The sequence below is a fragment of the Crotalus tigris genome, unplaced genomic scaffold (assembly GCF_016545835.1).
Source record: "Crotalus tigris isolate CLP2741 ecotype Arizona unplaced genomic scaffold, ASM1654583v1 scf7180000024448.655566, whole genome shotgun sequence".
Lineage (NCBI taxonomy): Eukaryota > Metazoa > Chordata > Lepidosauria > Squamata > Viperidae > Crotalus > Crotalus tigris.
Window position 1 is genome coordinate 98632 of NW_024100617.1, and position 17694 is coordinate 116325.

A 17694-nucleotide genomic window follows, 5' to 3' on the forward strand; every position below is an offset into this window, starting at 1 on the left:
TAATATCTGATAAAAGTTAAGGGCTTTGCTGTACTATGAAGATTCAAGATTTAAAGAAATTACTTTCCCAAAGTATACTTAGATATTCAGATTCCTCTGCTTAAAGTACATCGCAAATTGTTTTAGAGATTATTACTAATGTTTCTCTACAATAACTAGGTATCAAGTAGAATCACTAGATATCTTAGTAACTTTCAGTAGCATCACCAACAGTACATTTTTGGATTATCTGAAATACTATAGAATAGGTTCTGATTCTTAGTCAATCTCTCAAATAGCCATGCCTGCAGACTACATTCCAACACTGAGTATCTACATCTGGAGTCCTCAAACTGATCATCACATCAACCCCTTCATGAAGTTTCAGATTGTTCATCTTCCCCAAACACTGTAGTCAAATACTTTAATAAATATGACTTTAATAGTACAGTGAATAACAACAAAACAACAATAAGGGGCGTTTTCTTACCTGAACGCCCTTTCTCAGCATGATGATGTAGAATCCACCAGATGGGTTATTTCAGCCTTCCTGCTCAGATAGACTAGGTCCGAACTTTGGCCACGCCTCCCTCAGGGTGTGTCTTCCCAGTTTTGACGAGGCGAAGCATTTCTGACGAAGTCCGGCGCAATGGCTCCAATTATCAGGATAACTGCCTAGATTGCCTTACGGGAGGGTGTAGATTCTACATCATCATGCTGAGAAAAGGCGTTCAGGTAAGACAACGCCCCTTCTCCAGCATGATGAGTGTAGAATCCACCGGATGGGACATACCAAAGCCGCTCATGTCCCTACTGGAGGGGAAGTCTAGGCTTGTGTCCCCTGCGAAGAAACAACCTGTTGTAGGACCCGTCTGCCAAATGCGGTGTCCGCCGCTGCAAACCTATCTATCCTATAATGCCTGACAAATACTGAAGGGGAGGACCACGTCGCTTCCCTACAAATCTCCTCGACCGAAGCCTGTGTGGACCAAGCAGCAGATGCAGCAGCGCTGCGTGTGGAGTGAGATGTAATGTGTGCAGGAACTGGAAGATACTGAGAAAGATAGGCCCGAGCAATGCATGCCCTTATCCACCTATTAATGGTTGAAGAGGAAAACTCCTGACCCATGGCAGAGAGTTGAAAGGACACGAACAAGGCCTCTGACCTGCGAAAGGCTGAGGTTCGCTTGACATAGTGACACAGAGCCCTGCGTATGTCCAATTTATGCCACTGTCGTTCTAGACTATGAGAAGGATTCGGACAAAAATTTGGAAGAACTAGGTCTTGGGACCTGTGAAACAAGGTATTAACCTTTGGAATGAAGGCAGGGTCCAATCTGAGGACCACCCTATCCTTGAAGAAGGTACACAAATCACTCCTAACTGAAAGTGCAGCCAATTCCGATATTCTCCTAGCCGAAGTTATGGCTACCAGGAATGCCACCTTCAAAGACAGAAAATGAAGAGAACAAGAACTGAGGGGTTCAAACGGAGGAGAGATCAGAGCCTGCAACACCTTAGGTAGGTCCCAAGATGGATAGCGATGTACCATGGGTGGTCTAGTGCTAGCCGCCCCTTTAAGGAAAGCACTAACTGCCGGATGTTGCAACAAAGGAACCAAGTTGTCACAGGTAAGGACTGTTGACAGGGCCGCTACCTGCCTGCGGATGGTACTGGGTAATAAACCCTTGTTCATACCTTCCAGCAGATAATCCAAAATATTGGGAATTGTGACCGAGAGTGGCCTGAGATTTTGTTCATTGCACCACGTGCAGAAGTTTCTCCATGTGGCATCATAAATCCTATTAGTCGAGGGGCACCTGGAGGCTTGAATCACCAAGATCACCCCGGATGAATAGGTTTGCCTAGCTAAACTTTCCTGCTCAAGTGCCAAGCGGCTAACTGGAGCCACTGTGGGTCTGGATGTTGAAGGTTCTCTTGGCTGAGAGCCACTTGATCTGGGGGAATCCTCCACGGTGGTGAGAGCGATAGATCCATAAGGTCAGCAAACCACGGACACCTTGGTCAAAGTCGAGCAATCAAGATTACCTCCTCCCTTTCCTGAATCAGTTTGCAGATGGTTGCCTGTAACAATGGAAGGGGGGAAATGCATACAGTAGGTCCCCCGGCCACTGGCACCAGAGGGCATCTGTTCCCTCCACTCCCTGTGTCGGGAACCTGGAGAAGAACCTGGGAAGTTGAGTGTTTGACGGGGAGGCAAAGAGATCCAGATGTGGACGACCAAACCTAATCAAGATGTCCCTGAACAGTACCGGGTCCAGTCGCCACTCCGAGTGGTCCACTGTGACCCTGCTCAGGGAATCTGCTTGTCAATTCGCCTCCCCTGAAATGTGTTCCGCCCTGATGGACTCCAGGTTAGACTCTGCCCACAGACCTAGATCCAATGCCTCCTGCATGAGCAACCAGGACCGGGTCCCTCCCTGCTTGTTGACGTGAGCTTTGGCTGCCACGTTGTCCGTCAGGACTAGGACGTGCTGTCATGTCACTAGGGAGGAAAACTGTTGGAGTGTATGGCCCTGAGTTCAAGCCAATTTATATTGTGAGATAGGTCCGACCAGGACCATTGTCCCTGGGCCAAATAAGTTTGAATATGGGCACCCCAACCAAACAGACTGGCGTCTGTGGTCAAGGTGAGCTTGAGGAGCTCCTTGAAGATGGTCCCCTTGTTCATTGCGGATGAAGCCCACCATAGGAGGGATAACAAAGTGTGATGGGGAACCCTGACCCTTCTGTTGGAGGAACTGAGGTTCTGTTTCTGAAAAGGAAGGAGGAACCATTGAAGGCATCTTGAGTGAAGCCTGGCCCACGGAACGATCCCCATGCAAGAAACCATCTTTCCCAAGAGTTGGGACAGCTGTACCAGGGGCACTACTTTGCCCCTCTGAATCTGATATACCAGTTTTCGTATGCTGACCCGACGTTCTTGTGAAAGATAGACCTTGCAAAGGTCTGAATCTATGATCGCCCCAAGATGTAGGAGGCGCTTTGTGGGGATCGTGTGACTCTTCTTGAAGTTCACTGAGAACCCGTGAGCCTGAAGTGTATGTATTGTGACTTCCAGGTTTGACTGGGCCGACTGGAAGGAGCTGGACTGAACTAAAATGTTGTCTAGATAGCATTGCACACACACCGGCCTCAGCCTGAGGTTAGCCACCAAAACTGCCAAAATTTTGGTTGAAACCCTTGGAGCTGAAGATAGACCAAAGGAGTCTATCTTCTGTATTGGTAATGCCAGTCTGCGTAATAAAACCGCAGAGGAACCTGCGATGTTCTGGGAGTATCGGAATGTGTAAGTTAGATCTATGGAGGAGAGGAAATCCCCTTTCCTGATACTGGCGAGAATGGACTTTAGGGTCTGCATCTTGAACCTCCTGTAGGTTAAGAAGTAATTCAGACCCTTTAAGTCCAGTATCCCCCTCCATCCTCCTGAGGCTTTGGGGACCACAAACAGAATGGAATAAAACCCCTTTCCTTCCTGATCCCGTGGTACTGGTTCTATGGCCTTGATGTCTAATAGATGGGAGATGGCCGTGGCTACCAATTTTGCTTTGGTTGTGTTTCTTGACACCGGACACTGAATGAAGCGGTCTGGAGGAGGAGAGTAGAACTGCAGGGTGAGACCGTAGACGGTTTCCCTTACCCAAGAGTCTGTGGTGGTCGTCTCCCAAATGTCGCTGAACAGCGCCAAACGACCCCCGATGGGAGAGTCCAACTTGGCGTCACTTGGACCGCCTATACGGGTGACCACCTGATCACCGGAAGGGGCTTTTAGATTGGAATCGGCCCTTGGCTCCCACGTTCTGGCGGTCCTGCGGATGATCCTGTCTGGGGGGAAAAGGATCGTGAGCCTCTTGACCAATCCCAGGACTGCCCTGCCTGAAAGAACTGTCTCCACTCCCAGGAACTGCTGGGACAGAAGGCCTGCCTAAGGAACTCCTGTTGGGGCCACTTATCAGGCCGTTTGGAGGGATGTGCCAGAATCTTACGTTTATCCTTGCTCTCAATAATGTGCAGTTCAAGGATTGGCCCGGACAGCTGTGTACCACTATATTTGGACGTGGAAAAGTGCCACTTTGACTTCAAATCCGTTCTCCACTGTTTCAGCCACAGTAGCCTACGAGTGGCAACCATAGCTACAATGGATCTGGCAGAGTACCTGGTCGAATGGAGAGAAGCGTCTGCCACATACTAGTTTTCCTAGTGTCTGATGTGTCCGAACCTGATCCGGTGGAACAAGTGTCTGAAGTTCGTGAAGCCACATGATCGATGCCCTGGCGAAGAAAGAGGATGAAGTCGCGGCCTTTATCACCTATGCCGAAGCCTGGTGCGCTCGGCAGAGAGAGAGTTCAAACTTCTTTTCCTCCGCTTTCAGGGCCTCAGCCATATCCCCTGGAATAGCAGATGTGGAAAACAAAGAAGTCAGAGGAGTATCAACTGAAGGTACCTCCAAGAGGGATGCAAAGGAAGAAGACACATTGAATAGTTTCTTCTCTGTATTATTAGGAGAAGGCAGAGCGGCCAGGGATGACCACTGTTTCTCCACTGTAGTACGGAAAACCTGTGGACAGGGAATCTGTTTGTCCTCCACCACCTGTTCCGCAAACAAAGGGTTAGATTCGTGACTGGCGGAGGTAGAAGGTTTCTCCTCCTGTACCGAAGTGAGGTTAACGGTGGTAACGGCCTTCAGCAGTAGAGACCTGAAAAGAGAAGGGTCAAAAAGCCCTGAAGTTGGCACCTGTTCTGGCGCTGCCTCATCCTCTGACATGGGCATGTCAGCTATCTCCAGGTCATCAGACCCCTCTTCCTCTAGTTGGAAAGAAGTCTTGGAAACACCTGAACCAGGGACTGTGGTACATTCCTCTCGAGAAGGAGGTATAGAAGGAGGTGATGGTGGTTGAAAAGTCCGTTGTCCCCTAGAAGACATGAATTGCATAAATGCATTGTGCATGAAGGACTGAAACTCAGCTGACCACCTATCCCCTTGTTCCACATGACTAGCACCAGACTCAGCTGGAATAAACATGGCCTCAGGGCCATGATGAGAAGATGACAATGAGGAGCAAGGGGGACCAGCCTGCACAATTTTCCCCTGAGGAGACCAAGTCCTTGGAACATCATGAGAAGGTGCAGATGGAGGCTCAGATGCAGGAGTATCCAATGGAGTGGGGGGGAACCACTTCAGCTTCACTGGACCTGAGCCTTTGGGTTTTGGAAAATTCCCTTTCCAGTGCCAAATATCTCCTCGAGGCCTCTCGCTCAGCTGACTTTGAGGGCTCTTTGGTAGAGATGTGTTTTGTTTTGGCCTTTTTCTTTCCCCCCATGTCCAAATCAGTAGATCCACACTTTGCTTGTGTGGGGAGAATACCAGAGCCCTGGGATGCCTGGGGCGAGGAACTGACTGCCATTGCAGTCTAGATAATCCGAGTAGGAGATATCCAGGAGTGGGGGGAACCCAAACACGCAGATCTAGTTGACAGAAATGGAAAACTGATCCTCGCTCTGCACAACAGCAACAGCAAGGACAGCCAGACAGCTCCCTAGAACTGCCTGCCTAGGCCTGTGACAAATGCCACACACTAATTGTAACAGGTGGAGTAAATAAATTCCCCTTCACACAACTCACCCCAGAAGATGAGGATATGTGCTAGAGCACAATGAGTAGTTAGAATAATAACACACAATACTGATCAGGAATCAGCTCTGTGTCTGATGAACACTGAAAACTGCCCCCCGGTGAAAGGATTGACAAGGCAGACCTGTGGCAATAACAAAGCAGGCTTCAATTCTCTTGTGAGGAACACGAAATCCCTCAAAATGGCTTCCGTGCTCAAAGACACACTCAAAATGGCCGTTGATGACCCCCTTCAATATGGCGACCGCCTGCAGAACACGCGGTTAAAATGGCGGCTGTGCCTGTCTAGTTCCTCCCAAGGAAAACGAGCACACCAAAGAGGGGAATAGAAGGGAATTGAAACCCCCTGCCAGAAACAGACTTTAAGCCAGTCAATCTAAGCAAAGCAATTTCCCCTTGAAAACACTTGCTGTTAGGCACTCTGCCTCCGCTGCAATGCAAATCCTGAAGCCCAGAAAAGCCCTGTGCCGACGAAGCTGAGAAAGAAGCCTCTGAATTTTCTGAGTCTCTGAGGACTCCAATTGCCAAAAGCCAGCTGGTCGGCTGGTCCGCTGCTCCGCTGATTGCCGATTAGGAGCTGAAAAGCCCCTGTTTGATAAATGGCCTGCAGCTTTCTCCACAGGAGCCTGTTGGGCTCGAGGCCAGAAGGCCTGATTCGAATTTCGACCTCAGTTTTGTGAAGATAGTTCCAAATGAAAAAACCAACACAATCTAAATATATACTAATGATTTTAAAGCCAATTAGATTCAATTAGATTCAATTAGAAAGCAAATTAACCTAGCCTAGCTAAGGAGCTGAAAAAACTGCGCCCTGTCTGAGCCTGAGACTAAGTCAAAACTGGGAAGACACACGCTGAGGGAGGCGTGGCCAAAATTCTGACCTAGTCTATCTCATCAGGAAGGCTGAAATAACCCATCCGGTGTATTCTATAATCATGCTGGAGAATGGATAGGTGCATTGAATCTTAGAGGTCAATACTGACCACTTCAAGGAAGTCTGATCTTCATAGAGGTGCTGGAGGAGCGTATCTGTAAACCTTGCATTAGAATGCAATTAATACATTAACAATATTGAAATCTATTTTTCTGTACTATTCATCATGAAATGGCTATGCTTTTTTAATGGCTATCTACATACAATAATGGATTGATTGATAAGTAATACATTGACGCTAAATATAAACAAGACAGGGATGTTTGTGATTAGCTGTTCAAATCCTGGAAATGTGATCTAGCTACAAATACAGTAAGTGGTTCAGCGGTTAAAATGCTGGGCTTGTTGGCTGGAAAATCGGCAGTTCAGGTTCAAGATCTGAGTACCATGTGATGGGGTAAGCTCTCATCTTTGCCCCAGCTCCAACTATAATGTGAGTAGAAGAATAAGTAACACCTTGGTGATAAAGTAACAGTGCTCCATAATGTCATGCTGACCACATGACCATTGAAATGTCTTCAGATAGCATTGGCTCAATGGCCTTGAAACGGAGATGAGCACTGCTCCCTATATTCAACTAGCAGAATAAAATCTGCAGGGACTCTATAGGTACAGTATGGACTTAAAGTCCTCTAAACGTAACAGATACTTATGTAATCATTTTCTATTTTAATTTCTATTTGTTGCATATCACAATGGCTGGTTTCACACATATTACTAAGACATTAAATCAAAACAATTCATACTATTTATTGTTTGTTAAGAAGTGTTTATGGATTTAATTCTCTTTTCATTGGTTGTCAGAGATGAAGTGTCAGGGAGAGGTAGTTTGCATTCTAGCCTATTGAAAACTTCACAAGGTACATTGGTATCACTCTTCATCTCAAAGTTTCATTTCAAAATCTTAAGAGACCTTCCTATCTCTTCTGTACATTTTTCATATAAAATTATTATATTATACCATGGATATCTTTATATAAGATGTTCCATTTAATTTGTTTAAAACAACCAGCATCTATACATACCCACTGAATAATTATATTGATGTAGATTCTTGAATGAGTCCATGTTTCAGCACATTGAATTGAACAAAGCAGCTATTGCAATATTCTTTTCAAAACTGATTTAGAAAACTGAATATATAATAATGGAGTTGGAAGGTACATTGAAGGTCTTCTAGTCCAAACCTCTACTCAAGCAAGAGGCCAAATATCATTCTGGACAGATGGCTGTCCAACCTCTTATTAAAAACCTCTAGCAACTTTTGGAGACAAGCCATTCCGCTGATTAATTTTTCTTTCAGGAAATTTTTCCTTAGTTCTAGATTGGATCTCTCCTTGATAGGTTTCCATCTGTTACTTCTTTTTTTTTAATTACTTTAGAGAATAGGTTGAGACCCTCTTCTGTTATAGTCCCTCAGATGTATAAATAGTTTTAGTTGGTGTATATTTAAATTGCTGTTTGCACTAGGATGGATAACTATAGTGGGTAAGGAGAAAAACATTACTCAGAAAATTAAATTACCAAATTGAGATTTCGGTAGTGCACCTATTTGACAAACTATGGTGAATGCAGATTGTTAAACTCATTTTGTGCTATCCTAAGAGTTTAGAAAAATAAAACTCTCACTTAAGATGCTTTTTAGTTGTCATTCCAAAAAGCTTTCTTTAGAAAAGCAATGATAATAAGACCAATCTGGTAGACTTGTGGTGAAATAATACATTTTTGTTTAAAAGGAAAGAAGGAGACAAAAGGGTGTGTTCACCTTTGTACAATTAAAAGAAAAATTTAATTTATATAAGAAAAGCCATGGTTTTGAATTTGCTTCAAGTGAATTTGAAATTGCACTGTGTGCTAATAATGAAACAAGAAGAGATTGTCTGAAAATCAAAACAGTTAATCAATGGAATAGCTTGCCTCCTGGAGTAATTAGTAATAATAAAATTACTATCAGAAAATGTATCATTGGTATTCATGCCCCCCAAATTGTTAAAGATGTATAATGGAATTTCAAATATATTCTGGTAATGCAACTGTAAAGACTACTTTTAATCATCTATAATGGACTGCATCAAAACAAAGAAATATTGGGATAAGATTTTTATCTTAATTCAGAAATATCTTAAAATAAATGTAAAACAAAAACAAGAAGTTTTCCTTTTAGTTTGATGAAAAGCTTGAAAGAAAATTCAGAACATTATTACTATATAAGTTGACAGTGGTGAGAATCTTACAGTATATGCAACTAAGATAGAAGGCTACATTAATTGTCACACTAGAGAAGGGATGGCAAAGGGTGCCGAGTTGTAGCTGTAACATTTTTTATACTGCACTGTAAAAAGTAAAAAGTCCTTTCTTTATCTTTCTCAATTTTTATTTTTATTTTATCTTATAAATGTTAATAAAAATGCAATAAAAATTCTTACTGTGTTGTCAGAATCATTATTTACTAAATTGTGATGAAAATGCAACTTCACTGAACATTCTCAGTCTTTTTTAATGAAATCATATAGCATATTTAAGACAGGAAAGAATATTTCATCCTATATATTAAACAGCACATCAGTTTTAAAATAAAATGGAAATAAAGCATACCTCTCTAAAACTTGTGTGTCAGTATCCAGGCTGACATTGCTACAGCTTGCTTCATTAGAATCTTGTATTGAATAAACACCTGTTGAAAGTTTTTTGTTTCCATCCATAGTTTGATTTAATTAATACTTGACTCTGAAATAAATTAGCATTTAAAAGAAACATAAACATGAATTGCAGCATTAAAACATAATAAACTAAATACAACATGTTTTTTATACGGGGAAACATCCCAAATCCATAGGATATAAAAGTCAATCATGTGCATTATTAAAAACAAAGCTGTTCATTAAAGTAAGTCAAATATGAGTTACCTAGAATTTAAATTTTGCAATATCTTCTTTTCTACAATAGACTATATCATACTTAATCTGCTTAGAAATTCATTTGTTCTAATGTAGGAGTTTTTCTGGATTTTGTACTAAGATTTCAGTTAATGCAACGTGTATACATATTTAACAGAATCATAAAGTATTTAAAAATGGGCTGTTATGCAGTCAATCTCTAACCTTTATAATAGTACATGAATATTTTCATCCAATTTTCACTATTTTTAAATAAATTCTTGTAAATGAATTGTTGAGTCAAAAAATATTACACTAAAAAGATTGTTATAATTTTAGTCATCCTGTTTCCTTCTCTCAAGTGGCAGGAAGTCCCATGGAGCAACCTTATACAAAGTTTGTTTCTTTGCAAAGTAAAAATAATGCAGGCTTAAGGAAATTTGATGTTTACTACCCAACATACAATTACATTTGTGGAAAGAGTCACAAATTTTCTATGACAGAAATACTTTTCTCAAATGCAAATATAATCCATTGAGACCTCAATTTTAACAAGCATCTTCATGAAAAATCTTACACAAAATACATATTTATAATACATAAAGTAAACAAGGATATGCTTAGCAATATGCAAGGGTCCTTTTGTAGATTTCAGTTCGTCATTCAATACCATCATTCCAGATATTCTTCTCACTAAACTAAATCAGCTAGCCGTGCCTGACCACACCTATAAGTGGATCATAAGCTTTCTAAAAGACAGGAAGCAGCAAGTGAAGCTAGGCAAAAATCACATCAGATACTTGTACAATTAGCAGACCCCCCCCCCCAGGGCTGTATGCTCTCTCCACTTCTCTTATCTCTATATATCAATGACTGCATCTCAAATGATCCCTCTTGTTAAGTTTGGTGCTCGGTGAAGCATCAATGAGGCAGCAGGTGAACAAACAACTCTTTATTTCAGGTTTAAGCAGAAGCCTGAATAACTGCCACTCCACCCCTATTTATACACTCAGCAACTAAGCGGCAGCCAATAGGATTCAAGTATTAGTTCCCGCTTTTAACACAAGTAATTAGCATGTAGACAGAAAGTCTGGCTCTTAACTGACAGTCTTATGACTGGTTTTTTCAACATTTCCAAGTAATTCACCAGAATACATTACACCCCTTCCCCCTAGATAGTTCATAAGGACATTTGTTGAACATATTCCAAATACATTGGTGGCCTTTTCGCCCGTTCCGAATGCCTCGGAACTGCTGGAGGCCCCCAATCTTGGCTTGGAAGACTGGGGACCCATCCGTCATGGGTAGACTTGAGTCTGTGTGGCTGGGCTGTACTGGTTGGCCCAAGCCAGTGTCCACAGGTGGAACAGAGTCTACCAGTCCTGAAAATGGAGCCGTCTGCTGGCATTGCCCATTGGTTGCAGTATCAATGGTTGGGACTGACTCACCAGACGCTTGAGTCTCGTCCCTTTGTCAGAGAGCTCCACCGTCGTTGGCAGCATCTGATGCACTACTTCACTCGTGCTGCTCCTGAGTTTGACTGTACTAGAGTCATGAGTTATTGGCTGGGTTGCTATCCTCCAATGTGCCGGCGTAGCATGTGACCGTTTTTCAGGACCACTTCATAGGAAAGTGGCTCAGTCACCTTACAAACCATAGCTACCACCCACAATGCCCCTTGTCTATAGTTCCTCACCCAGACTGGGTCACCAATTTGCAAGTGCTGTGGTGCCTTTGGCTGTGTTGCCTGTGAGGCAACTCTATCTGGATGTAAGTGATCCAGCTTTGTGATCAAATGCCTGCCCCATCTTAATTCTGCTTTTGCCCATGGAAGTGCATGGGGTTGTGCGTTGGCAGAGTAGGAAATCTGCCAGTCTGTGTTGCCAATTACCAGTTACTATCCTCTTCAAGGATTCTTTAGTTGTGCAAACTATGCGCTCTGCTTGGCCGTTTGAAGCCGGGTGAAAAGGGGCTGATGTGGCATGTCTGATCATATTAGCCCTTAAAAAGGAATGAAATCTGAAGCAGTAAATTGAGCCCTATTGTCTGAGATAATCATGTCAGGTAAGCCAGGTATGGCAAAGATTCTGTGCAGCTCTTGGATGGTCCTGGCAGTAGTGATAGTGAGGACAGGTGCGACCTCTAACCACTTGGAGTGACTGTCCACCACAATAAGGGAGAGTTGTCCCTGGAAAGGCTCTGCATAATCGATGTGGATCCTGGACCAAGGGGTGTGTGTGGTTTCCCATTGGTGGACTGAGGCATGGGCATCTCTGGCCTAGATTTCTGGCAAATGTGGCAGCTGTGTACCTGAGCCTCAATATCTTTGTCCAGCCCAGGCCACTAAAGGTAGCTTCACATGAGTGCCTTCATCCGAACAATTCCCGGATGTCCCTCCTGCAGAGACTCCAAGACTCTAGTCATCAGTGAGTTTGGGACTACAACCCAACTCTCCATAAGATGCACCCCCTGTGAGCTGACAACTCGTCCTTCCTCCTACTGAAAGTCTGGAAGTTAGGCCCCGGACTAGTTTCTGGCCACTCTGTGAGCACCCAGTTTAACATGTGGCTTGGCATCTTGTCTGAAGCTGTCTTGCAGCCACATCCCCTGCATTAAGGGGAGACTCAAGCAGATCCTGGATAGCCAGGATGCGTGTGGCTGCAGCGGGGTCGGGCTCTAAATGCAGCAATGGTAGTCTGCTAAATCCGTCTGCATGACCCATTTCCCTACCTGGTTTATGAATCAAACTGAAATTATATGCTGACAGGAATATTGACCACCTCAACATCCTAGGAGATATGTTCTGGGGTGTTTGCTTGTTCGTTGTGAACAACCGCCGGAGTGGCTTGTGATCTGTGAAGACCATGAAGGGCCTACCATATAGATAGTCATGAAACTTCTTGATCCCTGCCACTATGGCCAAGGCCTCTTTATCTATTTGAGCGTAATTACGCTCTGCAGAGGACAAGGTCCTCAAGTAATAGGCTATTGGAACTTGCCTTCCATCAGCAATTAAATGATTCAACACAGCCTCAACCCCATACGGTGACGCATCACAAGCGATGCAGACAGGCAGCTTTTCGTTAAAATGCATCAAAATGGAGTTTGAAAACAGCAGTGATTTGACTGCTGAGAAGCTCCTGTCATGGACACTGGTCCACTTCCACTGTGCATGTTTGTCCAAGACCCGGTATAACAGCTCTGTCACTGCGGCTTTGTGAGGTAGGAAGGCGTGATAAAAATTGAGCACTCCTAGAAATGCTTGGAGGTCCCCCTTTGATTTTGGACTGGGAGCCTGCTGAATTGCTTTGAGCTTGGGTTTAGAAGAATGAATGCCTTGGGCATCTATATGGAACCTGAGGAACTCAGCTGAAGCTACCCCAATCTTACATTTCTCCCACTTCAACTTCAGCCCTGCTTCGCGGAAGTGCTGAAGGACGGCCTTGAGCCATTTTGCCAATTTTTTGACTGATTCCCAAGCTATGAGGACATCATCGAAATATGGGCACACATCTGGAATACCCTTGAGTGTGTGCTCCATCACTCCCTGGAAGAGGCCTGGGGCAACACTGACTCCGAATTGTAGGTGCTTAACCTTCAAAGCTCCCCTGTAAGTAACTATGGTTTGAGCTTCCGCCATGGCATCATCCACTGGCAGTTGCTGATAGGCTTGAGCCAAATGTAACTTGGCAAAGATGCGACCTCCCTGTAATGGTGCCAAAATGTGGCTGACTACAGGCACCGGATATGCGTGTTGTTGGAGTGCTCTATTGATAGTGCACTTGTAATCTGCGCATATTTGCACTTGGCCTTAAGTGGCATAACTATGGGGGTTTCCCATTGACTGCTATCAACTGGCTGCAGGATGTCTTGCTGCACCAGCTTGTTCAGCTCTGCATCGATCTTCTGCTTGAGGGCGAAGGGAACTCTATGCAGCTTGATCCTTATTGGAGTTATGGCAGAATCAAGCTGAAGAGCTATGGGAGGACCCTTATATTTCCCTAAGTGAGGGCTAAAAACATCAGCAAACTGCCACTAAGTCCACTGCTTGTGTGTTGTTTATTCCAGTTACATTGATTCCCAATTTATCAAACCAATCAAGCCCAATGAGGCTTGTGCGGTTGATTGCACCCTGAGTGTAGCTTCCCCTTGACTATTGCTCGGGAGTTTTGGAAATCCATTAAGATGAAGTTCGATAGCTTGTACTTACCTCTTTTGCCACTGCGACTACAAATGTGTTTGAAAGTCCCCTGGGAAATTATGAATAATGCAGACCCCATATCTAGTTCCATGTTCCATGAACAAACAACTCTTTATTTAAGGTTTAAACAGAAATCTGAATAACTGCTGCTCCACTCAGCAACTAAGTGGCGGCCAATAGGATTCAAGTATTAGTTCCTGCTTTTAACACAAGTAATTAGCATGAAGACAAAAAGTCTGGCTCTTAACTGACAGAGTCTTATGACCATTTTTTCAACATTTCCAAGTATTTTGCCTTAATACATTACTCCTCTGTTAAAGTACTCAAGTTTGCAGATGATACAACAGTGACTGGCCTCATTCGAGACAATAATGAATCGGCATACAGATGGGAGGTTGAACAACTAGCCTTATGGTGTGGCCAGAACAATCCTGAACTGAATACACTCAAAACTGTAGAAATGACAGCAGACTTTAGGAGAAACCCTACTATTCTACAACCTCTTACAATACTAGACAACATACAGTAGTAGTAAAAATTGTGGAAACCTTTTGGGAAAAGTGCATTTTTGAGGTTTGATGGCTAATAACAACACTTTTTTTGGAGTAGTACCATAAAATTATATATCAATGAAAAGATAATTTAATCAAGAATGTAATGCAACAAAGTTTCTTCAATTATCTGTACTGTATTCTATGAAACGTTATAGCCAAATAACCAGAAAAGGGAAGCACAACTTGCTTAGGTTGATATCAGGTAGCTTTCCTTCATCTGATTGTAGCCAATGAGCATGAGTATTTAGAGAACCAATCAGGTGTCATCTTATTTTGGCAATGAGCCAATCAGATCACAGTAGGATTCAGTTATTGATGTCATGTATTGAGTGGAGGACATTTGTCAGTGTGTTATGTGATCGCTATCAAGTTGGTTGGGGTTTTTTTTTCTTTCATTTAGTAAGCTTATAAAACGTAATAAAATTAAAGTAATGGTGCAAAGAGCTGACTAGTCACCCAGAAAGCAATGTAAAATAGCATTATTAAGTGAACAAGACTACAGTTATAAACAAATTAGAAGAAAAAATGGTGGAAACTTAACCAAAGGTGCATTTCTACTGTACACTTTTCCCAAAAGTTTCCACAGTTTTGGCCACTACTATAGTATCAACAGTAGAGACCTTCAAGTTTCTGGGTTCTATAATATCTCAAGATTTAAAATGGACACCTAACATCAAAAATGTAATCAAAAAAGCACAACAAAGAATGTTCTTCCCGTGCCAACTCAGAAAGCTCAGACTGCTCAAGGAGCTGCTGATACAGTTCTACAAAGGAATTATTGAGTCTGTCATTTGCACCTGTCTGGTTTAGAACTGCAAACAAACAACACAGACACAGACTTCAACAAATAGTTAGAACTGCAGAAAAAACAATTGCAACCAGCCTGCCGTCCATTGAGGACCTGTATACTGCACGAGCAAAAAAGAGGGCGGTGAAAATATCTACAGACCCCTCACATCATAGACATAAACTATTTCAACTTCTTCCCTCAAGATGACGCTATAGGGCAGTGATGGCGAACCTTTTAGAGACTGAGTACCCAAACTGCAACCCAAAATCCACTTATGTATCACTGGATGCCAGGTGGGTGTGGTCCACTGGGTGGATGTGACACACTGGATGGGTGTGGCTATGGTGAGCATGGCCAGGGTGGGCGTGGATGACAGGCAATTAATATATGTCGCAAAAATTGAGCTATGCATAAAAAAAAGAATGATACTTAATGCAGAAACTGGTAATCAGATCACAAAACCACATCTACTTCTTTGAGAGATACCACATGATTTTCCCATTTGCCCACTGGATGCAAAATAGACATGGAGGACTAATGGCCTTTTGGACAATAAATCTGATGAGTAGCTCACTATAGAAGAAACTCACTACAATTAGTCTTCGACTTACAATAGTTCATATAGTGACCCTTGAAACTTACAACTGCACTAAAAATAAAAACAACTTACCATTTTTCACACTTACAACCATTGCAGCATCCCAGGGTTACATGATCAAAATTCAGACACTCATCATATTTATTACAGTTGCAGTGTCCCGGGGTCATGGGATCCCCTTTTGTGATCTACTGACAAGCAAAGTAAATGGGGAAGCCAGATTCACTTAACAACCAGGTTACTAACTTAACAACTGCAGTGATTTACTTAACAGCTGTGGCAAGAAAGGACATAAAATGGGGCAAAATTCACTTAATAGCTGTCTCGCTTACCAACAGAGATTTTGGGCTCAACTGTGGTGATAAATAGAGGATTATCTGTACAATTTTTTTTTACAAAAACTAGTTGCTCACTGATAACCAGAAGGCCTGATGAACCAGCCATACAAATGGCAGGTCTTCCTCCACCAAGTCCAATTGCTATCCAGTTTTTCCCAACTTGGATTCTTCCTTCCAGATTTGCTGGGTAGAGAATTCTAGGACTCATCATCCAAGCTCATTTCTTATACTCTTATATCCTTCAAGTAATTATAAACTTTTGTGCTCAGTTTCTAGTGATATATGTGGTTTTATATATATATATATATATATATATATATATATATATATATATATATATATATATATATATAATTTGCGCCCGGCTCCTAGATCCTGTCACGGGTCCCAGCCAGCCAATCTGCGCTTTAGTCGTGGCTTGTATGTCATTACCTGCATTTTCCTTACTTTTCCTGCTTGTATGTGTGTTACTGCCCATTCCCCCCTCCCCGTATGACTGTAACCCAGAGGGATTCTTTCCTTCTTTTTTTGATCACTCGTAAACTCTACCTCCCTAAGCTGTTCTCTCTTCCCACACTCCTCCCTGGGATGCTTCCCCTCAATACACTTCCCTCCACCTTCTCCCCCTCTTTGTCTGTCATTTGCATTCCCGTTGTCATCCTTCTTACCGCGGAGCTTTGCTCTAAGTATCTCACCTTGGTTCCTACTCTCCAGTCCCTCTCCCTCATCGGAACACTTATCAACCCCACGGCTGCTATCCCCTCCAACGTTTACTTTCCCCCTTTCACCACTCATATTGGCAATCCTTCCTAAGGTGTTAAGGGGGTCAGTCCTTAATCTCCACTGCTTCAACCAGGTTGCTGGCACGGGATGTACAGTCGGGTACGTCTGCTCCGTCATCTTCTCAAGCTGGTTCCTCTCCTCTTCCCCACGTGGGGGGTTCGGCTGAGCTCTCGGTCCATTAGTTGTCTCTTCATTACTGTCCATCAATTTCCTAATTCCTCTGGAGCGCGTGCACACCCCCAAGGTGTGTGGGGGTCATCCAGTCCTTGATTCCCTCCCCTTTGCATATGCCTGGGGACTGTTGTTCCTCACGGGGGATGTTTGTCGCTCCACAGTCTCCCTGTTCTCCAGGGGTATCCACATGCTTCCGAGGCAAAGACAGAGGTGGGGTGGTGGTAGGGGTTGCAGTGGGGATGGCGGTGGTGGAGGGGTCCCTGAGATGTTGATTGGATTGCGTCTGGGTGCGTGTATGAGGCATCGTCCCTTCTAAGTGCCTCGTGTGGGATAGGGAAGCATCTGGTTCGTTGGAAGTTAGACCTTTACTGTTAATAGGTTTCCTTGTCCGTTGCGAGCGCGTGCCTATTCTCGTAGTCGGGAGGTTTTCCAGCTGTTGGGTATTCTTTTCCTGGACATTCCTGGGTTGTTGTAGCGGGGGGCTCATCTCACCCATAGTTTCTCTCTTTAGGGAGCATGGTACGACACTAGATTGTTTCCATCGGGATGGTCCACCATGCATATCCCATGCCCTCAGTGTTACATGTGCTGGGCATAGGTCTACATGTTGATTAATGGACTCTCCATCCAAAAGCCAGGCTTCCTTGAGTAACCGGCCCCCTTTTGTATTATCACTGGCAATCACCCGCACATTGTCAAAATCAAATTTGTGTCTGGATTCTGCCATGTGCGTCCAGATTTGGGAATACTGTTCCCTTCTTTTTACGGCCAGCCTGTGCTCATGGATCCTAGTCTTAACTTTTTGAAGTCTCTC

General features: G+C 43.5%; 1 protein-coding gene across 7 annotated transcripts in view; it reads right to left on the reverse strand.

Annotated features, from left to right (window-relative positions):
• The window catches only part of SUN3 (Sad1 and UNC84 domain containing 3), a 111224-nt gene that overhangs the window by 65087 nt on the left and 28443 nt on the right, over positions 1-17694 (reverse strand). For 6 of the 7 annotated variants that reach the window (XM_039332121.1, XM_039332122.1, XM_039332118.1 and 3 more), the window contains exon 2: positions 9162-9293. In XM_039332121.1, coding sequence (XP_039188055.1) covers positions 9162-9268 — 107 coding nt within the window. In that variant the 5' untranslated portion in view covers positions 9269-9293. Of the gene's footprint in view, positions 1-9161; positions 9294-17694 lie in introns of those variants that run through there. The other variant, XM_039332124.1, reaches the window with a different exon arrangement.